At 46.9% G+C, this 27,687-nt stretch overlaps 2 protein-coding genes across 2 annotated transcripts in view; one reads left to right on the forward strand and one right to left on the reverse strand.

Moving 5' to 3' along the window:
* The window catches only part of CSMD2 (CUB and Sushi multiple domains 2), a 571,373-nt gene that overhangs the window by 306,577 nt on the left and 237,109 nt on the right, over positions 1 to 27,687 (reverse strand).
* HMGB4 (high mobility group box 4) lies at positions 3,291 to 3,842 on the forward strand. The gene has a single exon (XM_069477248.1). The coding sequence runs from the start codon at positions 3,291 to 3,293 to the stop codon at positions 3,840 to 3,842; it is 552 nt and encodes a 183-aa protein (XP_069333349.1).

Raw genomic sequence — 27,687 nt, forward strand, 5'->3', positions numbered from 1 at the left:
AATAACAAAATAAAGGCGACTGTGGTAGAAAATAAGAGTACGTCACACACATAGTAAGTATGGTTTTGTAAAACTTTTTATTTCTGTAACCTCTCTGTGCTTTGCTACTTTTATCCTGACAAAGGGGATAAAAATAGCATCCCCCATAGGGCTGTTATGAGGATTGAGTGAATTGATATACATAAAGTGCTTAGAACAGAGGCTGGCACACATTAAGCATTATATAAATATTATATATGTGTGTAAGTGAGCCGTGATGTAAAATGCATTTCTTATTGTAGGCTTCAATCAAAATGTTTGAAAACACTGAACTCACATCTCTAGACCAGGGGTGGGCAGATTTATGACCCTCAGCCTATAGCATGTTTTTGTAAATAAAGTTTTATTGGAACACAGCCACACTCATTCATTTTTGTATTGTCTATGGATACTTTGGGAGCTACAACGGCAGAGGAGGGTACTTGCAACAGAAACTCTGCAGCCCACAAAGTCTACCATATTTATCATCTGGCCATCTAGTCCAATGGCCCTGCCTAGAAGTCATCTCATAATGCAGGGAATCTTAGATGCCCTTCCTAGGCATGTGGCCCTGTTGTGCCACTGCCCTTGTAGGCACGTGTGCCTCTGCAGAACACTCTAGGCTGTGTGACTGCCAGGCATTTGGGTCTCCAGAAGCTCATGATCCTTCTACTTTGAACCTATGCCTACAAGGTCGAAGGCTAGAAATACGGTACTTTGGTCAGGGTCCCAGCAGGAAAGAGATGGCCATTCAAATTAGAATAATTCAAGGAACATTTAATAAAGAGGCTATCTACAAAGGTGAGGGCAGACTGTAGGAAAGTCACAGAATATAGGAAAGTAGCAGAGAACTCAGAGGCAAATAAAAGCAGAACTGTTACCACCCTAGGCAGGAGGGGACAGGGAAAGGGGCAATTCCTGAACCTGGAAGGAGAGTCATTTAAAGAGGACACCTCAGGAGGAGCAGAGACCTTAGTCCAGAGAGGACAGCCAGCTCCAGGTGACCCTGCATACCGGGAGGAAGCCAGGAGAATAAACGCCTTGATTTCACCTTCCTCCATCTCTGATCTCCTGTTGGGGTGTCCCCAGTGGCCAAACTAACATCAAAGCCAGAGGGCGTGGGACCCATCGATGTAGCCCATATGCGTCAGCTTCCCAGGCCAGAGAAGATTGAAAAAGAGAAAGTTGGAGAAGGTTGGAAAAAGGCTCTAGAAGGGCAGACCTTAGATACCCAGTACACATAGTGCTGATTTTGAAAGCCAGGTTCATCCACCTTCCCTAAGCTCCCCTAAGCAAGGAGTCCCCCTTGCTTCCTCCCTCCTGATTGGAAGTTTGGCCCAAATACCAAAAGGTTGCCATAGCTTTTACCTTGTACTGCCTTCTCTTCCTGTATCTGCTAACTTCCAGAGGGTTATCATGGGGTTAATCTTCCTGGGTTTTATCATCCATCACGAGAGGAGTGTAAGGTTATGAGCAGAGGCACAGGCAAGCTGCAGTGTGTGTGTGTGAGCCTGAGCAGAGTCTGAGCAGTATGTGTAGACTTGAAGGTTCTTCACGTCTCATGTTTTGATCTCACGAAGGAGCTGTGCCCCATCCATCTCTGCAGCCCAGCCCAAGTCCAACACACAGGTGAGCCAACCTCTAGCCCCTTGGGAGAAAGAACCAGAGTGAAAAAAGCTACCTACGCTGAGAAATGTCCCCAGAGTGATCTGTTCCCATTGGCCACACTCTCCACCCACCAGTCCAGTCTTCCTCAACTGGCATCTGATATTTTACAGGCTCCCAAATCCAGCCCCAAAACTACAGCTTATCACCTGGAGGGGATTCTCTGGCCAACCCCAAACACTCAGTTTATGAGAAGTCATAGGCTCACAGGGATGGCCCCTTGCAGCAGGGCTGGGGCCAAAATTCAGGGCTGGGGACTCTAATCAGTTTCTATTAATATCTTCCTTTTTTGGAAGATAAACATTGATGTCAGTTTTGGAGCCCTGGGAATGGACTTCGTAAAAATTCAAAATGTAATCTGGTCTTAAGCAAGTTTCCTTGCCAGGCTCAGTGTCTGGGACCTCTGGACCCTCGTTCCCCCAGGAAACAGTTCTATGCAGGCAGGACAAAGCACAGGCCTGCGTCACGCCACCAGGGTCAAAATCCACAGTTGCACGTATTAGCGGCCGTTTGACCTTGAACATGCTACTTTTTATGTTAATGAAACTTGGTTTTCCAGTCCTGTGAATCTGGCACTATCACCAGTCAATGAGCTGTATTAAATCCAGCACCATATGAGCAACTTGCAATGTCCAAAGGCCAAAAAACGGTATTTCCTTATCTTTTCCTTCCAACTGGAAGACCAGTAGCATCTTTGTAATGACTTTTACAACAATCCAGAAACCGACTAGTTGGATCGTAGCTGCTACAGCTTTGTGCTCTGACCCTGAGAAATGGGGACCCCTCGCCTGAGCGTGGGCAGGCCTCCTGAGGGGCTGAGAGCGCCACCCCATTTTTGTGCTCTCAAGTGTAATTACTAACACCTCAAGGTGCTCCTCCCCCTCTCCCCTCAAATTTCTTCAGAGAAACGAAGAGTTCAGACTCATAGCCCAAGTGCTCAGGTTTTAAATTAGACAACTTTGTCCTGACAGGAACCGAGTCACAGCTGTCACACCTGATTACTTTTAGAGTTACTACTAAACCCTGTGTACAGCATGAGCTGCCACTGTTCAAGGCAAACAGAAAGCTTCACATTTTATCGTGACAGCTCTGGAGCCATCCACCTCCTCGTGTTCATTATTTCCGGGCTGTCTTTGGAAGGGATGATGTGACATCCTGACAATCTTATAGTGAGGGAGGCAGACCCTGGAGCCCGTTACTACACCCGAGGGATTTTAAGCCCCCAAAGCTGAGCAAAACCCACTGCCTCCAGGAAGCCAAGAAGAAATATTTCTGGGGGAAATAGCTGCTTTGTAGCCTTCTTTGGATGGATCATCATCTTTTGTAAGAGGCAAAAATTGACCCTCAAGTCATCAGCCAATGAGAGTCCCTGTGTACAAATGCCCACAGGCGTTGGCTGGGATTGGTCAGCTTATAAATGATGTCACAAGTCCTCTCCTCTGACCTGACAATGCCACCACCACTGAAAAGGCCCACCCCTGACTGCAGCTCTTGCAGAGAGAAAAATTCACGGCAAGTAGAGCACCTTCTAGATTGCTCCTGTAGTGTGGGGACAGAAGTCTCTGCTGTCCAAGTTACCGAGTCCAGGAAAAAATGATCTTGTGAACATGGGAAAAGAAATCCAGCTAAGGCCCAAGGTGAATGTCTCTTCTTACATTCACTTTTTGCTGAATTACAGGAACAAATTCAAGGAGCAGCAGCCAAACACCTATGTTGGCTTTAGAGAGTTCTCTAGAAAGTGCTCGGAAAAATGGAGGTCCATCTCAAAGCATGAGAAGGCCAAGTACGAAGCCCTGGCCAAGCTTGACAAAGCCCGATACCAGGAGGAGATGATGAATTTCGCAGGCAAGAGGAAGAAACGGAGAAAGCGGGACCCCCAGGCACCCAGACGGCCGCCGTCATCCTTCCTACTCTTCTGCCAAGACCACTACGCCCAGCTGAAGAGGGAGAACCCAAACTGGTCGGTAGTACAGGTGGCAAAGGCCACAGGGAAGATGTGGTCCCTAACAACAGATGTGGAAAAGCAGCCCTATGAACAGAGAGCGGCTCTTCTGAGAGCTAAGTACCAAGAGGAACTTGAAGTCTACCGTAGGCAACGTAAAAATGCCAGGAAGAAGTGCCAGGTGTCGGGTAGGAACAAGTGTAGAGGGAAAACTTAGTCGGGCAAAGCAGATGGATCGACTTCGAGAAAATAAAATGCCATTCAACTGTATTGCCTGTCCCTGGTCTCATGTGCGGCGTAAGAGCAGCCTGTGGCTGCTGCTTTGGAGTGGCTTGGTGGAGGAGAGATTGGGGTGGGGAAACTGATCTTGGGGAGAGGAGGGAAAGGGAGGGGATAGGGAGGGGAGGGGAGGGGAGGGGAAAGGAAGGGAAGGGAGGGAAGGGGAGAGCAGGGGAGGGACGGTTTTGAGAGAAGTGGCAACACTGTCCGAAGGGTGTGGCTTGGGCAGGCCGGTGTGAGTCCCCAGGGTGTACAGAAGCTAGCAGTCGTGGAGGTAGGAGCATCCTGGCCCCAAGTGGTGATCCAGGTTGGAGGACCCTACTCAGAGTCAGGTGCAGGAACACGAGTCCCGGTTCTGATGAGGAGGGTGGCAGGACTGGGCAGACTGCCAGGGCCAGAAAGCCTGGAGTTCAGTTTAGGCTCCCATTGCAGGCCCCAAAAGAGAAATAGGACAAGACTAGGAACTCATCCCTACGGTGGGACCAAGCTGGCAGGTTAGAAAGCTGGAGTTTAGATGGGCCTTTGGGGACCCAGAGTTTCCAGCAAGACTTAGATACCCTTAGTGAGCCAGGATGGAAGCCCAGTGGTGTTCCCTAGTCAGGATGAGGCCAGGGGCTGATTTTACACATGCGTGTGCACACACACACACACACACACACAGAAACCAACATGGAGGGCCTCTGCTGTAGCTCCCAGGCTTAGAGCATCTACCCCATCATTTTTCAGTGGACGTAATTAAACTTACGGTGACTTGGCATCCATTCTTCTTGCTCTTGGTCACAGCACCCTGACTCCCTTTTGGGACTCCCTTCAGTGGCCAAGGCTTGATCAGAAGACAGAATCCCCCTGGCCCCAGTAACTGGGTCAGTGTCAGGCATGTGACCCAAGTTAGCCCAATCAGGGTGGCTCTCAGGACTTTTGTCAGGAGTCCTGGGGGAGAATGCAGCCTGGGGGGCTGCTCACAGCCACTTGCCATCTCACGGAGCCTGAGAACGAGGCCATAATGGCAGAGTCCCTTTGGCAGCAGAGCATTCTCCTGGACTTTTCATTGAAGACGAGCCCACGCATTTCATTTTTTGCCTAAGATGGTTTGAGTCAGGTTTTCTGCTACTTGACAATAATTTGACACAAATGGGATTGTGCTGTGTCTGTGCAGTGACTGGAGTTTTCAAGCAACGATATACCGTGGGCAACATTTCGTACCAATCAATAAAGATTGAAATGGAATATTTTGAAATGGTTCTTTTGACTTCTTGACATCAAAAAGATTGGGCCAAAATGCAAAACTGCTTTTTCTTTTGGTAACCAGGTTATGCATGAAACAGACCTCCCTCACTCCACCTCAAACCCCTATGCTGTGTCGGAGGACTTAAACTTTCTACTCTATGGCACTATTTGAACTTTTACTTTCAAAACAAAAGCAAAAATCCATATCTTCGAGCAGTCTTGTAGAACCACCTTTGGGGATGAGAGGTAACATAGTGGAGTGATGTCGATTTCAGGGTCTGGAATCAGACAGGCCATTTATAGAGGATTCCCATGTACCAGATGTTGCGCTGAGGACGGGAGGTGGCTGGTGGATGGCTGTTAAGTGCCTGCCCTGTGAGAACTTTCCTTCTGCTGAGAGAGAGGGACGTGGGCATAAGTCACAGCACTGCAGGGCATTGTGATGAACGTGAATACACAAAGTGCCAGGGAGGGAGTGGGGACCACCCACCAAGCCCATCCTGCTGTCTTCATGAAGGAAGCGGCCTCATTCCACTTGACAAGCTTGTGCGAGCTGGCAGAATTCCGCTCTCCGTGCTGCGCCCCACAGCTGCGACTCCAGCTTGGCTCTGCTCCTCCTCCAGCCCAACCTCCACCCTCTCGGGAGACGCCCTCATTTTCTGCTTCATTGAGAAAAGAGAGATGATCAGGCACAAGTGCTCTCTGTTTCCTTCGTTCTCAAAATATGACCCACAGCCGTCCTTTCCTCCTGGTCTCGTGCCTTGTGGGGAGCTAGACCCCTCCTGGGCCAGCGTCCCGGTTCCCTGCCTCCCTCAGGCCCCTACCCCTTACTGTAAGGAGGCTGACCCTTCCGTCTAAGCTTGCACAAGCTCACTTGGTGCCATGATGTGGTGGTTCCCATCTTCACATCAGCAGGACATAGGGCAAGGGCTCATTCCTCGGAGCCTCAGGTTTCTCATCTGTGCAGTGGGAATAATGCCCACCTTTACAGGTTGTTTTAGTGATTACATGAGGTGACACACGCAAAAGTATTTGGCACAGTCCTGAATACCTAATAGGGACTGTGGCAGACACCCTCTAGGCTGGCTGTTCCATAATCCCACACCCTTCCTGGTGTTCAAACCCTTGTATAATTCCTTGCCATTAAATGTGCGCAGGACCTGTGACTTTCTTCTGACGAAAGGGGATGGATGTCACTACTGTGATTATGTAATGATACACCATACTCCATCTTGCTAGCCAATTTGCTCTAGAAAGTCTCCTTGCTACCTGCTAGCCTGCCGCCAAGTTTGAGAAGCCCATGTGGCAAGGAACTGCAGGAAATCTCTAGCAGGCACGGGAGGCCTCAGCCCAACAGCCAGCAAACCCCAGAAGCCCTCAGTCCTACAACCACAAGGAACTGAATGCTGCAGCGGCCGTACAAGTGGGGAAGTGGGTCCTTCCCCAGTCGAGCCACCAGACGAGATCTTGGCCCTGGCTGATCCCTTGATTGCAGCCTTGTGAGACCTCAAGCAATGGACCCAGCTAAGCTGTTTACTGGACTCCTGATCCATGGAAACTGTGTAAATGTATGTATAAGTGTATAAATGTTTAAACTGAATAAATGTGTTGTTGTTTTAAGCCACTAGGTCTGTGGTAATTTGTTATGCAGCAATAGAGAACTAACATACTACTCAATAAATGCCAGTTTCTTACAGTTCTAGAAGAGACTGTCTTTAGTCTTGTTTCCACCTCCAGCCTCTACCCTCCCCATTTAATTTCTTTCCTTGGTTACCAACCCCTTGAAGGTGGAGGGGCCCCGCCCGCCCTCCAGTGCTAACTAGATCCTGACTTGCTCCACTCTGTGGTGGTTCCAGCTGGGCTGTCTTGTTTCCAAGCTGAACTGTGGGCCCTCGGTGGGCAGCCGCTGAGTAATGTGCCACACGCCACCCCGGGAAGAGGGCCCCCGCACAGCCAGGCCCCAGTCCTCATGCCACCCCTTTCTGGTTTCCTGTGTGATTAATTGTGTGGATGTGGGTGGCCAAGTTAGAGTTTTGACAACAGTTTGCAGTGCCCCTGCTGAAAACTAACTCCATTAACAGTCCTTTATGAAAAAGACAACAGGAGGGTGTGAATCTGCTGGCTCCTAATGACTGTAATGTAATGACAGTGGAGGGAGAGGGAGGGAAGGAGGAGGAGCAGTCGGGGAGCCTGGACCTAAGATGACGGGTGAGAGGAAAAGCAGGCGGGCAATGTGGTGCGGTGCCAGATGCCAGGCCCACTCAGCTGGCTTCAGGTGCCCCTGTCCTTGGGAGGAGGGAGGCAGACCTACACCATCTTGATGACCGAATCACTCCACTCCGATCCTTCTCCCTGAGAGCCCTTTTCGGTGTTCCTATCGTCATTAATGAATGTGTTCATTCGTTCAACAGATATTTATGTAAATCTCATGCCAGCGTATAACAGTAACTGCTCTGGTGCTAGGCATGCAAGGTCCCTCATCTCTCAGCTCCCTCTCCCATTCCAGGGAGGGGGAGACAGACAACAAAAAAGCCAACAAATAAACACACCAGGTCATTTTTCTATAGTGTCAAGTGCTCAGAAGAAAATAAACCCGGGTAATGGTAACGAGATAAACAATGACCAGTGCGGTGGAGGGCACTTGGAATGGATGGTCAGAGGTGACATTTGGGTTTAGATTTAAAGGACGAGAAGGAACCAGGCATGCCAAGGTCTAAGGGAAGAGTCCTTGGAGCAGCAGGGCAGCAAGTGCAAAGGTCCTGAGGCAGGAGTGAGCTTGGCATGTTAGAGGGACAGAAGGGAGGCCACAGTGACCGGAGGTGTGGGAGAATGGGCAATTGGAAAGGTACAGGCCTTGACAAGCGGTTTATTTTGAAATTTAAGTGTAATGGAGAGCCAGGGAGAGTTTTCAGCAGGGAGGAGTCATGCATTTCCATCTTTGATTTCTTGTCATTGGTCATTCTAGAGTCTTCAGAAACTATCCAAGGACTGTAAGAGGCAAGGCTAGAAAACACCAAACCTATGGAATTTTTCCCTTTTGGAGTGGAGGTCATGAGTAGCCGCCACTGGTATTCCTTGGAGCATCTGTAAGCTAAAACCCAAATGTGGAAACTGTGAAACTTCTCTCTCTGTGATTTGTTTCTCCAGGAATGGAGGAAATGGGTGGGCATGAGTGGCAGAATATTCCAGGGCAATACTTCTTCCTGGGTCTTGCATTTCCATGGGGAACAACTACTAGGCCAGTGGGTCTCAGTCTTGAGCCTGCATTAGAACCCCCTGCAGGGCCTATTAAAACAGGTCGCTGGGCTCCACCCCCAGAGTTTGATTCAGTATTTCTGGGAGTTGGACCTATAATTTGCATTTCTAAAAGTTCCCAGGTGATACAGACGCTGCTGGTATCAGGACCACAGAAGAATTTGTCTCCTTCACTCTGTGGAGGTGTGACTCGGCTGCCTGCTGAGTTGGGGAGGAAAAGCTGACCATACTCAGTTCACCCCCCCTCCCCGTCTCCCTCTCCCTCTCCCTCGCTGGGGAGCATAGGCAGGTAGCTCTCTAACCAGTTCATCAGTAGTAAAGGTGACATGCTCATCCTCATCTGTCTTTCTCCTGCATCTGCCAATTGATTCTGCACTTGAGAGGGGAATAAGTATATTTATTTACTGGGTTTCCCTCAAATCCCAACAGAGAAGTTGATTCCACAACAGCCAACTGGCATTTGGGCCACACAGCAGCGTTGGAACCTTATAATTGGTTTTAGCCTCCACTAAAACATCAATTGTTTGGGGGAAAAAGGTCCAGTTTCTGGGCCCGTCAGACTGGAGGTCAGGTCCATGGACGGGGTGAGGTCATCAGGATGACGTCACAAAGGCATCAGAACTCCCTGTTTCCTCTTATGTGACCTCTTCTCATGCTTCCACAAACAATGCCTGCCCTACAGGTGTGCTGGGGAATAAACGAAACGCCTGGGACACCACTGTCAATGAAGTCTGGTGCACAGGGAGTGTCCTGGGAATGTGGGCCCCTGCCCTGGTCTCTAAAGGAAGGGGTAAAAGCTGAGAACAACACTTAAAAAGATAGTTCAAGCATGAGAAACAGCCTGGCCAAAGGCCCACAGGGAACCTGTGACCCCACGGGCTGGCCCTGACCTCGTGTTCAGTGACACGATGCACATTCTGTCATGAGGCCATCCCGCGGAGCAGTTGCCTTGCAGCAGCTCTCCCTGCCCAGTTCTGCATGTCCAATCCTTTCTCCGCTCTGGCTGGCTGGGTGAGGTCTCTGATATTCCTCCCCTTCGACAGTGAGATGTTTTAGTGGTTGCCCGCCACCCATGGGAGTCTGCACGCCATCATCAGACTGTTGTGTCCTTGCCAGTTGCAGGACCCCTGACACTCACTGTGGTGGCAGCTGAGATGGCTCCCAGCGATTCCTGCCCCTGATGTTCACGCCCTGGGTAATCCTCTCCCCTTGAGTGTGGGCTGGACCTGGTGACTCGCTTCTAATGAATGGAACAGGGCCAAAGCGATGGGATGTCACTTCTGATATTAGTCTATAAAAGACTGCGATTTCTCTCCCTCTGGCTCTTCTCTCTTGCTTGCTTGAAGCAAACTGACATGTTGAAAGCCACCCTGTGGAGAGGCTCATGTGGCCAGGAACTGAGGGTGGCTTCTGGCCAACACCCAGTGAGGAACTGAGGCCCGCAGTCCAACAGCCTGCGAGGAACTGAATCCTGCCAACAACTGCGAGTGAGCTTGGAAGTGGATCATTCCGCAGTGGATACCTTTACCGCAGCCCTGACAGACCCAGCTAAGCTGTCCCGGATTCCTGACCCACAGAAACGCACACACTGTTGTTTCACACCACTAAGGTAATTCGTTACAAACTGGAATAATGAATATAGATTTTGGTATCAGGAGAGGAATAGTACCATGACATTTACCTAAAAACCAGGCAGTGGGCAGAGGCTGGGAGTATTCTGAGGAGCTTGTTAGAGAAATTCTCAATTGCCTCAAAGAGACTGTTGGTAGAAATCTGGACTTTGAGGTCGCTGCCGGTGGGGACTCAAAAGGAAAGCGGAATATGTTATTGGAAACTGGAGTGTATGATTAGTTTGTTCTCTGTTGCTTATAGCAGAATACCTGAAATTGGGTAATTTATAAAGAAAATGAATGTATTTCCTGTAGTTATGGAGGCTCAGAAGTCCAAGGTCGAGGGGCTGCATCTGGGGAGGGCCTTCTTGCTGGTGGGGACCCTCTGGAGGGTCCTGAAGTGGCACAGATCGCATGGCGAGGGGGCTGAGGGTGCTAACGAGCCTGCTTGGGTCTCTCTTCCTCTTCTTACAAAGCCACCAGTTCGATTCCCATAACAACTCATCAATCCAGGATGGATCAATCCATTCATGAAGGCAGAGCTCTCCTGATTCAGTCACCTCTTAAATGCCCCCCTGTCAATACTGCTCCCTTAGGGATTAATTTTCCAACACATGAAATTTGGGGGACACGTTCCAACCACAGCATGGAGGCAGGGGATCCTTGTTAGGTGGAAGTACTCTAGCTTAGTGACATTGTCGTCTGCAGTTACATGGAAAGCAGGGTATGAGCCTGATACATCTAATGATCTAGCTATGGACATGTCCAAGTAAAGTGTTGAAGGTGATTTCTTCTTGCTGCTTATGTGAGAAGAGAGGAAAAAGTGTTAAACAAAAGGAGCCAGAAACTGATAGTTTTGAAAATTCTCAGCTTCCCAAGACAGGAAAAGATGCTAAAATTAAGAAGGGGCCTTTGCGCACTGTCAGGAAAGGGTGGTTTGGAGAGAAAGCCAAAGGTGGGACGGACTGTGTGGCCTTTGGTTAAGACCTCAGAAAGACCAAAGGATCATGGCATTATTCCGTCACACAAAGCCCTTCAAAGAGATGAGGGTAGGCCTCACAGATTCTAAGATCAAGCCCTGGGGACCCTGGGAAGCACTGGGCTGTGCGTTGGCCATGTTAGCAGGTTTTAGCAGGAGGCCCAGGTTGAGAAGGGTTCCGTTCAGAGAAATTTGTGGGTGTGGCTTTTGTGTAACAGGGAGAATCTCAGTGTGATTTACAGAAGATCCACAAAGTTTTTGGGAAAACTATTATCAGAAGAAACACTGACAGCTGGGACAGAAAGGGACAGAGACAGTACAAAGCAAAAAGAGGCTACTGGACCCCCAAAATTCTCAGCAGGAAACAGGCAGGGAAAACAAGTCAGCTTCAAACACATGCTTCCTCTCATGAAAAAGGAAGGATGACTTAGAGCTTAGAAGGTGGAGCTAAGAGTCCTGGAGAATTATTCCCAGGCTTTGAAACCTAATCAAGAAATTTCCAGCATTTTCCTGGCTGGATTTCAAAATTGTTACGGACCAGTGATTCCTTTGTGCCTAACATTCCCCCCACTCCCTTTGAGTAGGAATGTCTATAGCCAGAATGCCTATCCCACCATTGTGTGTTGGGCATGTGGGGGCAGAAAATTTCTCTCTTTAGTTTTGCAGATCATCAGATCCAGAGTAAGAATATTCTAGAACCTGTACTTAAGGACATATAGCTAAGAGCCTCATCCATGCCTGAATCTGATTTAGATGATGAGATTCTAGACTTTCAGCTGATGCTATCACGGGAAAAGGCATTTGGAAGCCTTGGGAAGGAGTGATTGTATTTGCATGTGGAAGGGATACACATCACTGGGGGCCAGAGGACAGACTGTGGTAGGCAGCTCCAGAAATGACTCTGGCATTCATGAACCTGTGCAATCTCCTCCTCTTATGTGTGGGCTGGACCTAGCGACTCGCTTCTAACAAACAGAATATAGAAAGAGTGATGGGATGTCACTTCTGATAACAGGTTATAAAAGATGGTCACTTCTGTCTTATCCTCTCTCTGGGGTTCTTCTCTTTGGCTTGCTCTGATGAAGCAAGCAGGCATGTTCAAAGGAACTTAGGGCTGTCTCTAGTCAATAGCAATGAGGAACTGAACCCTGAAAACAAGCATGCGAATAAGCTTGGAAACCAATCCTTTTCCACTGAGCTTTGAGATACATGCAGCCCAGGTGCACACCTTGATTGTAGCCTTATGGGAAGCCCTAAGCCAGAGAACCCAGCTAAGCCACACCTAGAATCCTAATGCACAGAAAATACGAGCTAATGACTGTTGTTTCAAGCCACTAAGTTTTGGGGTACTATGTGACACAGCAATAGATACCCAATACACCCACCCTCAGGTTCTGCTACACTGTATTTCCCCCAGAAACACTACACTCTCCTCCCTCTTCCCAGGGCCTTTGCACATGCTACTCCTGGCTGGGGTCATCCTTCCTGCATTTTAAGTCTGGTAAACTTCCACCTGTCCTACAGGACTTAGGTCAGGTATTCCTTCCTCTAGGAAGCTCTCTTTGACCCTTCCATCCCTTCTGTGTTTCCATAACAGCTTAGGTGAGTCCGTACATTGTCATCCCAACGATAGCACATTATAGTTATTGTTTTTCTCCCTAACTGGTAGGGGAGGACAAGAACCTTGCCTTGTTCATCCTGGTGCCCTAAAATCTAAATGCTTCACATGGAGCAAAATAATAATAACAAACTTTTATTGAATGCCTATGCCATGCCTGGTACTATTTGAAGCAATTTAATGTAATTACCTTACTTAATAAAAACATCCAATGAGGTAGGTACTTTGAACACCCCGTTTTACAAACTTGAACACCAGGTTAAGGGCTCAGGTCACACTTGCTGGAAACTGAACAATTGAATCAGGAGACGCATCCTGCTCCTTCTGTACTGTGCCTGGCAGGGGTCTCCCTTCTCTTGAGAACTCTTTGCAAACTCCAGAGTTGGACCAGAAGGCCCCCGGGCACCTGGTCCCACACTCTGCGTGACTGGTTCCATAATTTGGTATTTCCAGAGAAATACCTGGCCCTACCCCTTTGTGCCTCCAAAGGTAGGCTTGGCTGGCACCCAGGGCGTTTGACAGGCACCAGAAACCACACCTCCAGCTTTTTGCTCACAGCTGTGCCTCTGGCTTGCAGAATAAGCATTTTCCTCTCCCCACACCCTGTCATTATAAACCACGTAAATTCCTCGATACCCATGTTCAAACGAACAGATGTGGCTCTGTATCTTTAATGTATTATCTGCAATTAGCAGCAGTGGGCATGGAAGAACTCTGCGGGCCCCTGGGGCTACCCCTCATCCATGCAGCTGCGAGTACATTTGTGCTGAGGAATCTGGCCAGGCTCCTCTGGCCCGCACAGCCCTGGCAGGCGGGTGAGGGAACTTCCACGTGCGCCGTCAACTCTGCCAAGGAGTGGGACAGGGCTGCTGACACCTGATCACCACTCCACCGCTAGCCTGGCCCCACTTCCACCCTTCTATGCTGTCTAAACACCGTGAGAGGACTTCCTCCATGGGTGACCTCCAAAGACGGGGCAAACAGCGGTCCCCAATGTCATGGGCTAAAAAGGTTTGCATAGGTTTGAGGTCTATAGTGTGCAGTAAAGATCCATAAATGCAAAAGAGGGTGTCTGCATGGACTTCAGAAAAGAAGGGGGCTGGCATGTGAGAGTAAGTGGGTGCTCAACAGCTCCCTCCAAAGGAGAAGGGCATTTTAAAAAAATAAATATAATATTTAGCACTCTGGGAGGCCGAGGCAGGTGGATCGTTTGAGCTCAGGAGTTCGAGACCAGCCTGAGCAAGAGCGAGACTCCGTCTCTACCAAAAAACTAGAAAGAAATTATCTGGACAACTAAAAATATATAGAAAAAATTAGCCGGGCATGGTGGCACATGCCTGTAGTCCCAGCTACTTGGGAGGCTGAGGCAGGAGGATTGCTTGAGCCCAGGAGTTTGAGGTTGCTGTGAGCTAGGCAGACTCTAGCCTGGGCAACAGAATGAGACTCTGTCTCAAAAAAAAAAAATAAATAAAAATAAAAATAATATTAATAACTAGCATGTACTGGACACTCACTTGTACTGGGCCCTATTTCTAAGTGCTTTCCAGGCATCCTCACATATAATGCTAGAGGCAGCCTCCAGCCAAAGACCACCAGGAATCCACCTGCTATGGAATGAAGTCAGGTGTATTGACTGGAGGCAGTGAGGGTCAATGTACACCACAAGGAACTGTGGAGTGCTTCAGTAAGAAGGTGCTGGAAGGAATTTATTGTAGGGTTTGGGCTTGTCTTAGGTAATCTGTGGGAGGGTTCCAGGAAGCAGAGCTTTGCTCTGGATTCAATACTGCCTCAAAGTAGGTGTAATTCTATGATTAGGTACTTAGTAAATTTTATCTAGGAGGCAGGAAGAATGAAGTAAGACAAGAATTGTAATTGGCCAAGAAGCCGCCATCACTCACATTAGCCAAGATGTGGAGGGAGAGGGTTATTAGATCATTTTTGTATTTTGAATAATGTTCTTGTTTTTGTCTGAGTTCAGACATGATTTTGAAATGGTCTTATTTTTGTGTTAATCCATCACAGTCCGAGAGTGGCCTTGTCTGGTGTTGACATTTGGTGAAATTATTTATGGTCAACAGGAGAACCCCAAGGCCTAGGTGTGGGTGCTGGGCCAGCGCCCGGCAGCACAAGGCCTAACTGATAGTTCCAGGCCAGTTTCCAGCCATCGGGAGCTGCTCTTCTCCTTCCCAGCAGCCTCCATCATTGTGCCAATTTATAGAAAGAAAGAAATTGAGGCTCAGAGGGATTAAGGAACGTGCCTGAGTCTTCCCACAGCCAGCAAGTGGTGCTGAGATTCCAGGGTCACTGAAAAGCCAGTGAGTACCGAGAGACGCAGCAGAGGGGACTGCAGGGGAGAGGCTGGAAACCAGGCTGACCATGAGGGGAACTGGTCACAGTGGAGCAAACGAAACCACACAGGGTTTCTGTCTTAGGAATCTATCCCTGCTATGTGGCCCTGGGCAATTTATTGAACATCAGAGATTCCATTTCTTCCTCTGCATAATGGGAACACAAAAAGCTACCTCCCAGGGTTATGATGAGAATCAAATGAGAAGACAAAGTACAAAGCACCTATGCAACACCTGGGAGATAGATGCCACTCTGAGCACTTACTGCATGCCATGCACTGTTTTAAGAACCTCACGTGTACTAACTCATCTAGTACTCACAGCAACCCCACGAGGCAGATTCTATTACAACCTCTGGTTTGCAGATAAGAAGGAGGCACAGAGAGGTTAAGCAACTTGTCTGAGGTCACACAGCTAGCAGAACTCAGGCATCCTGGCTCTGGCACCCTCACTCTGCCACCTCCCATGGTAGCTTCAGGATCACTGCTCCTTCCCATGTCTTGCTACTCTAAATCATGAGCTTCAAGACTCTACTCATATTCTGATGGTGATTTAATGCCCTGAACTCCCCAGTCCCCAGACTTTTGCTTGCAAATGGATCTAAGCTGCTTGTTCGGCTCTGGTTCAGAGAGCATTCATTTCCTTTAAGAAGGTCAAAACAATCTGGGCATGACAGATAATACAGATTCAAGTTGCTGCAGTCGATAGATCAAATAAAACATAGTATTGCCTTGCTGGTATTTCGACACCTTTCAGTAGGTACTAAAGTCAGAGAAAAGCACTGGGAAACAAGTAGAAACTAAAGAGGTAGGAGAATGACCCACGGCTGCAGCACAAGCCCTCTTTTGGCAAGACTGATGTGTGGGCAGGGGGCAAATGGCTGCCTGGGAGAAAACGGGCCAGACTTGGCCTGTCTCCGTGGATCCTGCAGCAGCAGAACGCTGTTTGGGCGGCCATGGCGCCCAGCCCAAGGCTGACTCAGCATCGCCTCTTCCTAACCTGTTGGGTGGGTGTGTAGGTTGTGTCACAAGTTCTGGGAGAATGAGAGGCCAGGACTCCCGGGCCCAGTCACTCCAGTAACGGAGGTCCTGTATGCCCCTGAGCCCCTCCAGTCCTCATCCTGCCACCGCTCGGGGGAGACGCAGACCTGGAACTCACATCCAAATTCTCTCCGCTGTTTGATGCAATCCCAGTTCCCCGCTATCAACCTTTGTGAGGCTCATCTGTTCTTAATTATATCTCTAAATCCCAAGGCATTACAACTCTGAGAATTTGGGAAATTTAGCTGCTTAGAGGATTCACAATAATCACAGAAATCCCTGGTATTTACAGAGCTCCCTTTTGCAGACTGTGAAAGCCAGATAGACAACACTGGAGTGGTGAGGACACCCTGAAATTGCTCTCAAGTCCTCTCCACCGAGTGCCAGGCCTTCCGTCTGTATTATTTTGTTTAGCTCAAGGGGTTGGATGAAAAGAATATTTTTCTCCATCCTCCTGAGGAAGACGAAGAGAAGAGAGAAGTTAAGCTAATAGCGAAGGCATGTCCCGGGTTGCTTGCCAAGCCCCTGCCCCCTTCTCAGGACTGCCCTGCTCCCTCCCACACCAGACACCGCAATCTCTGCTGAGGGGCCCGGCCACTGCAGCTATGCTGGCACCAGCCCAGCCTGCCCCTTCCTCGCCGCAGCTGATGGGACAAGGAGTCGACACTTGACTAATGAGTGGAGCCAATCAGAGTCTCTCTCTTGATAATCTGAATTAGGAGATGTAGAAATTGGGAGTCAGGTGGGTCCCTAGAGCCAGAAGGTCAGGCAGACTCGGGGACCAGAGGGACCATTTGGGAATCTGTGTACTACTTGAGAGTTGCTTTCCAGCACTTTCTGTCCCATGGATCGATTCAATAAACTCTCTGATTCCTAAGCGAGGAGCCATTCCCTGAGACATTACTGCATGAAGATAAGGCATTGGAAATAAACACAGACTCCCGCTTTGTTTTCTTGGACACAACACGCTTTCCCTTCAGCTTCAGTTGACGATGAGGCCAGCGCCCCATGGGCTCCAGGGACATGAGATGGGAGCAACCGCTCTTCCCCTTTAGTGGGGACAGACAACATCACAGGCGAGTGGGGGGCCAGCATGTGGTCCATTCCAGGGACCCCTGCTGACTTTTATCAGAAGCCAACACGGGCCTCCCCTGAGCTGCCGGGGTGTGGGGCACAGTTGGCCCTGACCTCCCCAGCTTAAAGGAGAAGGACGGAGCAAAGTCTCTTCAAAGGAGCCATTGTCAGGACAGGCACAGCCATCTGCGCCCCCCACTGATCTGACAGCAGCGGCAGAGGCTGAGAGCAGCAGATAGAGGTCCAGGGAGCACAATTCGATGAGCAGCCCTCATTGATCCGTTTACCTGCTTGACGGCTGGCCAAAGCCTGTGTTTGAAAGATACCCACGGAAGGTCAGAACTGGAAGGACACCTTCGGGAGGCCCCAGGACAGCCCGGATTGTCACAGATTGTAAAAGCAAGCCCCAAAGACGCTACTGAGATGTGACCTTTCCAATTTCAATCAAGGGAATCCAAACAGCTGCCATTGTTTATGGGACGGCCTTGGGGAGGGGCCATTGTTGTGTTTTGTGCTTCAATTTGCCACAGGGAGGAAAGCAAAGAGAACACATATTTATGTGAGTCCACAGGACTGAGTCATAAGCTCTTTTGAACTAAAAGAAAAAGCACATTCTCACCACTGAGGTAATAATGTGTTGTCACTGATTGAGAACCCCCACTGTCCCTGCTCCATGGGACACAGATCAGCACAATCAAAGAGTTCTCTCAGCCGGAGGCTCCAAATGGCGTGTGTGAGACGGTGGCTTCTATGATGCGTGCCAGGTTTTGCCCAGCCTTTACTTTGCCACGTTTCAGGGCCACTCTGCCCTGTCCCAGTGACAATGAGACTCTGCAGGCAATTCATCACGAACCCCCTTCCCTCCTGTCAAGTGGGTTCTGGAAAGAGTCTTCTGCCCTCCCCCAGCCCCCATCTAAGATGCCATGAGCCATGGGATTCAGTCCCTGGAGTCCCTGCAGCCTTGGTTGTCAACCACCCTGCCTAAGTGTGGCCCATCTGCCTGACTGGTCTGCTCTGGTCTCTGGTCCCCAGGCTTGCTCCCCCAGAGGCTGAGAGCCTGGTGAAACTCTTTCTGGATTGCTGGGCTTTGGGCCCATTTTCTCAAGGGCTGGGATTTATCCTCCCCATTTCTATTAACCCACAAGTGTCCCTGACCTAAAAGTCACACAAGCACCTGAGTCACCTGCCCATCTTGCTCTCTTAGACTTAGCCTTACGAAAAATGCCAGCCCAGATGAGGGTAGTCTGCCTTACTACCTTGCATGGCTCATATGGAGAGTTGGTCTGTCCCCACCTCCTGCTCTAACCAGCATCGCCATAATCATGAGCATTGGCTTTAGGGGAAGAAAGAACTGGCTTTGAGTTCTGTCCAGACAGCTAACTCTATGAACTTGGGCAAGTTAGCTAACCCCATTGTTCTGTGCCCTGTTTTCCTCACCTGGGTAAAGAGTATATTAAAACCAACTCAACATGACTGGCATAGAGCAAATGAGAGAATAAATGAGAAAATGTATATAAAGAACTTAGCATAGAGCATCACACCTAATGCTGATATCTAACATTCATCGAGAGCTTATAATACTGAATTCTGTGCGATAATCTTGTGAGATCCTATTATTCTAAATTTTTAAATGAGACACCTGAGGCTTGAAAGGCTCAGTAAATTGCTCAAGGTCAACAGCTGGTCAGTGGTTGAGCAAGCACTGATTGTGACCTCATGGAGACCAAAGATTATGATTCATCTACTTTAATGTCATAGTATAATGCCTATTATATACTAGGCACTCAAGAAATGTGTGTTGAATGAATGCATGGATCCAAAGTCAATGTCCCTTTGAATAACAGGGTTGAGAGCTCATCTCTACTAACTTACTGTTTCTCTCTTTCTCCTTTTTTTTTTCCCCCGGTAGTGGGGGGAGGGGGGAGTGGTACTAAGTTGTTGTTTTATTCCTGCCAGCATTTGTGTTCTTATACCTAGTATAGCTATTACTGGATCTTTAATGCATTCAGACTTTCTATTTGAATGAATACATTTCCATACCACCTACTCTTTAATCAGAGATTAAGAGATCTTAACTCACAGATTCAGCACTTTGGACAGAGCTAGGATTTTTGAGCTAATGTGTAGTCAGTATTGGATTTGCATTTAAAAACTATTTACATTAAATGTGTGACCCACATATGAAAAAATACTGCATTTCCCACTTCTGGCTCAGTGGTTCTGGCTCTCTCTTCCTTCTCATAGTCTATGAGATGAGAAAAGATTTCCATAAAGATTTTATGAGTCCAAGAGAAACATTACTCACACAGGATTTATTTCAAAGGCATCATTCTGAAACTGTGGCACGTTGTTTAAAGGGGAAGCAAAGCTCATATTGGTGGAATTCTTATACTCAAATAAAGTCCAAATTTTGCAGAACATCCTCTTAATGCCTACCAGGCAAACAACTTCTTCAATTTGGTTCAAATCAGCACACTATCAAGTGTTTTCAGCATCTCTGGGCTCATACTTGAAATCAGTGAAAAGCAACAATAAGAATATATTTTCCCCATTCACAGTAAGACAAGGAGGAAGGTAATTACTGTACTGGTACTTTCAGATCTTCATACTCTGGGACATGCCCAGTGTGTGCCAGGCAGTGGGCTGAACACTGCAAGGCAAACAAGGCACATTTCCAGCCCTCAGTGACCTCCCTGTCTGGTAGGGGAGGGACGTGTCCCCACATGCAACACACCATGCAGTGAGATAAGGGCTATGAGAGAAACAGATCCAAGAGCCTGGAACTCATTCCAGAATTGTGTGGCATGTCTATTGTCTTTTGTCTGGTGGACACACTCATATTCGTTTTTCTAGAACTCTCCTCTATGAATCCTTCCCTGACTCTCCAAGACAGAGTTAGTGTTCCCTCCTTGGTGTTCTCACAAAATCTTGGAGAAAGGTAAAGTGAGAATGACAGACACGAAATAAGTAATTATTGAGTATATATAAAATGTTGTGCAAGAGGAAAGGGCAGAAAACAACTGTCAAGGAAGAGGTAGAGAAGCCTGAAATAGTTCTCAAAAATGCGGAGAAGGTCATTTTGGCTGGAGAAGGCAGGCAGGATAAAGGCATGGCAGAGTGAATGGTTACAATGCGTTCAAAGAATGGCAAGTAGCATGGGGTGGATACGGCAAGGTGTAAGGGATGTGATGATGGGGAGAAGACGAAGGTGCTGAGTTAGGATGGGGTCAGATTGTGAAAATCCTTTGCTGGGAAGTTTGTTCTTCACCCTGTAGCTGGTGGGAGCTATCTAAATACATTTTAACTTTTTATGACTTTTTTTGGTACCCAGAAAGTAATATATGCTTGTCGTGAAACTTTTAGAAAATACAAAAGAACATAAAGAAGAAAATGCATTAATGGTATGTATTCAGTTTAGACAACATATGCAGTTCTGTATATTGATTTTTCACTTGCTATCATATATTAAACATTTTCCAATTTCATTGAATATTCTTTGTAAGTATAATTTTAATTGCCACCTTTTGTATCAGCTATATGCACCACAGTTTATTAAACCATTAATGTTGAACATATACTGTTTTCTTTTTCCCACTATAATAAATAACACTATAGTGAACATCCCTGTACATATCATTTTACACTAACATCTCATTATTTCCATAAATTCCCAAAAATGATACCCACATTTTACATTTTAATCATTACTGTGAAATTACCTTCGAAAAAGGCTGCGCCAATTTATAATCCCACCAACAGGGCACGAGGCTCAAAGAAGTTCGATGACTTGCGTATGATTAAACAGCTCGTGAGTGGAGGGCTGGGAGTTAAATGTGGGCACAGTCATCCACAGGGCTGTGGCAGAACTTCGGTGGGGAGATGGCGAGTGGGGTGGCCAGAGGTAATTGAGTCTGGAGGACTGAAACTGACTCAGGCAAGGATGGATGGTCTAATGAGACAGCTTCAAAAGACAGGCTGTCAACGGACAACACTTGTAATTTCACGCTCTCTCTAAAGCTGCCTATGTCACAACTCTTCCCGCTGCAGAATGTGCAGACCAAAGAGAAATGAAACATATCTACTTTTCTCTTGACTGTTGTTCCTTTGTAGGCTCAGGCATCAGGCTGTCATTAGGGGGAAAGGCACATGTGAAAACTTGCCTGTTGTTCTGAAATTTGGTTCAAGGAGGATTCCCATTAATGCCCTGGGTTCGCTGAAGAGTCAATACTGGGCTTATGCTCCCATCAGCCATATAAGAAATTGGAAGCAACCCTCTCTCTGAGGTCACAGCGCATTTTCTCAGTTGTCTCATAATTAGGAAATGACCCAATAAAGAATGAAAGATTTAGGATCCGCAGCGTTCTCAATCCTCGTAACTTGAAACACTAGCTAGCTTCTCCCCCCCTTTCCTTTCTCCCTTCCTTCCCTTCTTCCTTCTTTCCATCATCCCTTTCTTCCTTTCACGGCCACAAATGCAATAACATAAGTCTAGGGCCAGCATCAGATCCAAACTCAGGGAGTCAACGCATCAAAATGCCGTGTCTTAGACATCATAGGCTTCAGGGGGATTCGGTCGCGTACTCCGGCCTGCTCCATAAGTCCCTTCTACCTCACTGCCAGGTAGTGTTTGCCCAGCCCCTCCTACACACATCCAGTCATCTCCCCAGGAAGCCATTCTATTCTGTTAGAAAGATCTTTGTGTTGAGTCAAGGTCTGGCTCCTGCAACTACCCATTGGTCCAGTTTCTGCCAATTATCTAAAACTTCTTCCATAGGACGGACACTTCACTACCTGAAAACAGGTGCCATTTTCCTCTTAGTAGGTGATGTGTTTGTTGGTGCATAAATATCTTAGGCTTAGAAAGACCTGGAATTCTAATTCCGAGTCTGCTAGTAACCAGCTCTGCATCCTTGGGCAAGTCGCTAAATATCTCTGAGCCTCAGACTAGTTCCTGGACCACAAGTGAGGATGCGTTTACCTCACGGGAGAGTAGTGAGGAGGAAATGGAATGTCAGTGGTATGGCAAATGGTGGGTGGTTACTAGAGATTGGGGTCCCCTCATAATTGCCTTTTTTCTAAATCAGTATTTCTTAAAGGTGGTCTCTGACCTGTTGCAACAAGATGGCCAAGAGCGAGTATTTAAAATGTGGATTTCTGGATCATATCCCTAATCTACTGAGTTATATTCTGTGTGAGTAGGATCTGGAAATTTCTATATGTTTAGTTCAGAACAGTATCTATGGTGCCAAGAAGTTGGAAGGCCTTAACACATATAGGAGCTCTCCAAAATTTCTGGGGCGGGGGGTTCACCATCAAGGACTTACACAATCCCTGGGACAGAAGCCTCGAACTGGGAAACCAGGCCCCACGTTCAGGGTGCCTCACTCCTTTGCTTGCTGTCAGATAGAAACCTTCCCTGCTCATGGGACTTGGAGTGTGGAACTGGGCGGGGACTGGGAAAGGCTCTTGCAGATCAGGGCTCTTCAATAGCACCAGGAGGAAAGAGGCAGCCTCAGATGGGGGACAAGCAGGACAGGGCAGGGGCTCGTGGGCCAGTCCACCAGATGGGAATTCCAGGCACACTTTAGGCCAGGCAGGGAGCTAGAGGGCCTCCTGTGACCACAGCAGACACAGTGGACAACAGAATGCCCAGGCTCTTCCTGGACACACTGGATGTCAGTGCAGCCAGCTCCAGGCCCACCCTCTGGTGGAGCCGGGTCTCCCAAGAAGCCCTAACGCTCTAATTTACCCTGCATGTCTTCTTGTCCTCTCATGCCCCTCTTTTCCTGTCGTCTCCCAGTTCTAAGCTCTCTCCTTGCACCCGATTCTATGCTGCTGCCTCCCAGACATCTATTTACAACCCACACCCCTTCCCTTTCTCCAAACTTCAGATCTTACATCCATTGACCTCAGGTATCCCATGGATATCTGCAACTTAAGACGCATCACTCGCCTTTTCCCCTCCTGCCATCCCACCACCCGTTACCCACATCAAGAGCTGCCAGCCATCTCTTTCCTCCTCCTTAGCCCCTCAGGGTGGCTGGGTCACTAACCAAATGATGCTGTTTTTATGTTCTTTCCATCTTTTAAATCTCCCCCTCCCCTCATTCTCCACTGCTATTGTCTGTGTTAATCCAGACCTCAACATATCTCACCTGGGCTACTGCAGCACAGAGTAGCTCGTGTCTGCGCCTGCATCCATCCCCCCATCCTGTTCTCCGGCAGCAGCCAGAGTGGTCTTTCAAAAATGCAAAGTGATCATGTCACCTCCCTGCCATAAACCTTTCAGTGGATCCCTTCTGCCTTCAGAATAAAATACAAATAATCTGGTCTACATCTATCTCTCCAGCCTCATCCCCTCTCAATTTTCCTCATCCTTTAGCTACTTTCCTGTGCACAGAACCTGGGAGGAAATGCCCCCTTCTTCTAGGACCCTGGGGTGACCGATCCCCTTAAAGACCATGTTTTCTGATTTCTGTCTGTGTCCTTTCCTTATTGTTGCTGCCCCCAACCCTCCTCACTGTCCAATTCAGCGTGGACAGGGGACACAGGGAGAGAAGTGCAATTATTGTAATTACTGCCCAAACCTGTGTGCTCTTACTGTGCCCTGCACATTTGCAGGGTTTGCATTAATTTTCTCATTTTCATTCCCACAGTATCCCCACGAGACAGAGACAGATGAAGAACTAGAGACCCAGAGAGGTTAAACAACTTGCCCAAGGTCATGCATCAGTATGAGCAGTACCGACGATTCTTAAGTCCAGATTGTTTGCCTTCCGAGACATATCAGAAAACTACATCAAAGAACACGCACAACTCAGATCTCCTTCCAATGTTCTATGCAGAAAAAGCTACCCTGCTTGGACAGAAGCCCCTTAAGATATACTATCCCCCAAAACCTAAGTGCTTAGCCTGGCTTATGGAGGAGGCAGTGTTATCTACCACAAGATGATTAGGACAACAATGAAGTTAAATCCCAGCCACTGCTGGAGAATATCTGCTTCTGAATTCAATTTGGTTCAATTCAATCCAATTTAATTCAGTGCAGTTATCAAGTGTCCACCATGCAGCCCATAAAGACTGGCCATGGAAGGTCCAGAGAGAAAGGCAGAGGCCTCTCTTGGAAAATCACAACTAACTTAGGCATGGGGTACCACACGAGAAGGCTGGATGGGGGTGCCAGGAACCAGGGTGCAAGAAGGTTCAAGGCAGGAGTCTTATGGTTGGCCCTGGAGCACGTAGGAGGAGAAGAATTTGCCAATTTTTTTTGCTAGTCCCTGGTCAATGGCAAGTTTTGTAATTTTTCGAATTAGAATTGTGAATTCTATGCCCATATTTCTTACAAGATATGTGTATGGAGAAAGATCCCACCATTTTGTCTAATGGGTATTCTCAGGCCTAACATACATGAAAGAAATTGGGACTGATGAGTGGTTGAGGGCTTGGGCTCTGGTGACAGAGGAGTTGGCTCTGCTATTTCCCAATGGACTCACCTTGAGCAAGCTATGTTAACTTTCTGAGCCTCAGTTTCCTTATCTGTCAAAGGGGGATGAAAATAATACCTGCCTCATAGGACTGTTGAAAGGGTTAAGAGATATTATGCATATTAAGTGTTTAGCACAGCCCCAAGTGCCTGGAAGGAGTGCAAAGTGTGTAAGCAAATACAATTCTTATTCCAGACTGGTTAGCTTGAAACAAATCGTAATGAAAACTCCCATACCTAGCCTGATGGCTGATGTTGAGCAACATGTCTCTTGAATTAAGGAATGCTCATGTGGAATGCATGACTTAGGAGTGACCACTGGAGGGCCTGGGATGCTAAGGTGAGGGTTTAGATTATACCCTATGGGGACAGGAGTCGTCCAAGGGTTTTCAGCAGGGAAATGGCACGGCCAGATATGGGTGTCTGGAATGATTACTCTGGGCCAAAATAAAGGCTGAGCAGGAGGGAGAAATTCTGGAGACGAGTGGGGCTGCTTCAGTGTTCCAGGGGTGAGGACACCTGAACAAGGTCAGGGGTACGGGGGTTACAGAGAAAGGGACAAATTGTAAAGACGTGTATGTGGTAGAACTGGCAGGATTTGGTAACCAAGAGCTGGGAGCAGATGACAACTGCCTTGCTCTATGTGATGTCGACAACAGAGACGATGCAGTGAGCCAATCAGGGGAGAAGCCGAGGCCTCTCTGGAAGTCCCTGATTTCGCTGGGGATGCTCATCTTGTCTGTCCTCTTCCCCAGCACGGAGCAGAGGTGGCTGCAGGGTTCATGAATTGCCTGCCCACAGAGCGGGGCGCAGCTTATTATGGGAAATGCCTTCATATAACAGGTCTCAGCGCTTACAGCAGGGGCCGGCAGCCGGTCGCGGGAAAGGGCTTCCCCTTGGCAGCCAGGCCTCAGCTCAGGGACAGAAGTCATTCCTAATTGCAGCATGTTTTTCAGGGAAAGTCTCCAAAGCTGCTTAGAAAATAAAAACCTCTCAAAACAGTCCAAATAAAGGGGAAGTGATTCCCATTTGTCTAGAGCTACTTTGTGTTCAGCAGCATTACCAACTGGTTCTCATTCAGCCTTCAGCACGGCTGCAGAAACAATCAGCTACACATTTTACAGATAGGGAAACTGAGGCTCAGAGAGCTTTTTTTTTTTAATATGACTGTTTTTTGGGGGATGAACCAGAATTCAAACCCAACTCCCTGACTCCAAAGCCCCTTTTCTTTCCTCTATGACATATTTCATAATCTTTAATTTTAAAAGTCCCATTTCTTCCAACACTCACATTCTGTGGCAGTGTAAAATGATGGAATGCTTTTAGAAAGCAATTTGGCAATAAGAATCAAGAATCTTAAAAAAAAAATATTCATTCTGGGAATTGCTCCTAAAGAAATAATCATAAATTCAGGGGGGAAAAAAGCTTCACACACAAAAATGTTCTTTATAGCAATATTTAGAACATAAACAACTAGCAACAGTCTAAATGTCCACAGAAAGAGGAATGGTTAAGTACATTGTGATCTATCCACTTAATGGAATATTTTGAGGCCAAAGGTTGATAACCACAGAGCAAATCCTAATGTTACAAGTGCAAAATAATCAGGATGCAAAATTATACGTAGCATCATCCAGGGATGGTGCCACGGAACCGCTGGGTCTCCATTCTGGACACTGTCCGTCAGCCCCTTCCAAATCACTCCGGATTAAAAGAAATAACACTATTCAATACGGACAACATATGATTTTTCAATTGTATATAATGTGAGAATAAAAACATCTCTAGAACTAATTTTGCCATTTCTATTGGTTCATAATGTAGAATTTAGTAAAAACTATAGTTGCCTTTAAGTCCTTCTTCTGCAGAAATCTTGGAGCTGCCAAACCTATCACTCGTTAATACACTTCTGAAGGCACTAGCTAGGTAAGAAGCCAAAAAGGAAAAGAAAACAGCATACATATGGGAAAAGAAGAAACAAAATGACATTACTCACAGCTAATATGATTGTCTAATCTAGAAAATCTAAAATAATCAACTTTAAAACTATTAGAGCTAATGAGAGAGTTCAGTAAGATGGCTGGTGACAAAAGAAAAGCAGGAAAATCAATAGCTTTCTTATTTGCCAGCAATAAACCGTTAGCAAATGCAATGGCAAATTGATCCCATTCACAATAAAAACTATGGATACCTAGGAAGAAACCTAACAAAAAATTTGCTGGGCCCAAATGATGAAAACTATAAAATTTATTAAAGATTATAAAAAAGACCTAAAAAATGAGTGGCATTCCATGGTCCAGGATAGGAAAAGTCATGATTGTGAAAATGGCAGTTCTCTCCAAATTAGTCTATGATTCCAGTGAAATTCCAATCAAAATCACAATAGAATTTCTTTGGGGGGAAATCTGCAAAACTTACTCTAAAATTCATCTGGAAAAGTAAATGCACAAGAATTGCCAACAAAATGTTTTAAAAATAATATTAATGAAGGTCTTTTCCCACTGAAAAAATTATTATAAAGCTATGACAAAGTTCAAATGATACAATTGTGACACAGAAATAGAATAATGGAGAAATGAAACAGAAGAGAAAGTCCAGACACAAAACCATGGATAGAGTTGAACTTAGTTCATGATAAAAGGGCTATTTCACATCAGAAAGGACAGGTTTGGGAATAATTCATTATTCATTTGGAACTAAAATAAAGTTAGGCCTGTAGCTTGCACCTGGTACAAAAATATAATTCAGATAGATTAAAACGCTAAGTGTAGAATATAAAACCCTGAGAGTCCTGGAAGAAATAGAGAAGGCCATAATCTCCAAGTAGGGAGGTATTCCTAACCAAGACATAAAACTCAGGAGTTTTATGTGATTAAATCAGGAGACCAACTGATTTGATCACATAAAAAATTTAAAATTTCTGCTGTGAGGGAGAATAAAGCAAGGCTAAAAGACAAGTCACCGACTGATGAAACTATTTTACAATATGTCTTAATTCTAATATTAATATTCAAAATATACAAAGAACTCAATACAAAAAACACATGCAACCCAATAGAAAAGTGGGCAGAGAAGGTGAATAGATAATTAAGAGAATAAAATAGAAGTGACCATAAACACATGAAGAGATTATTAACTACACTAATAAT

The sequence above is a fragment of the Eulemur rufifrons genome, chromosome 8 (genome assembly GCF_041146395.1).
Source record: "Eulemur rufifrons isolate Redbay chromosome 8, OSU_ERuf_1, whole genome shotgun sequence".
Taxonomy (NCBI): domain Eukaryota; kingdom Metazoa; phylum Chordata; class Mammalia; order Primates; family Lemuridae; genus Eulemur; species Eulemur rufifrons.

What these genes read in the sequence shown, in the direction of transcription:
- HMGB4 (XM_069477248.1), top strand. Translation starts at nt 3,291, where the DNA reads ATGGGAAAAGAAATCCAGCTAAGGCCCAAGGTGAATGTCTCTTCTTAC.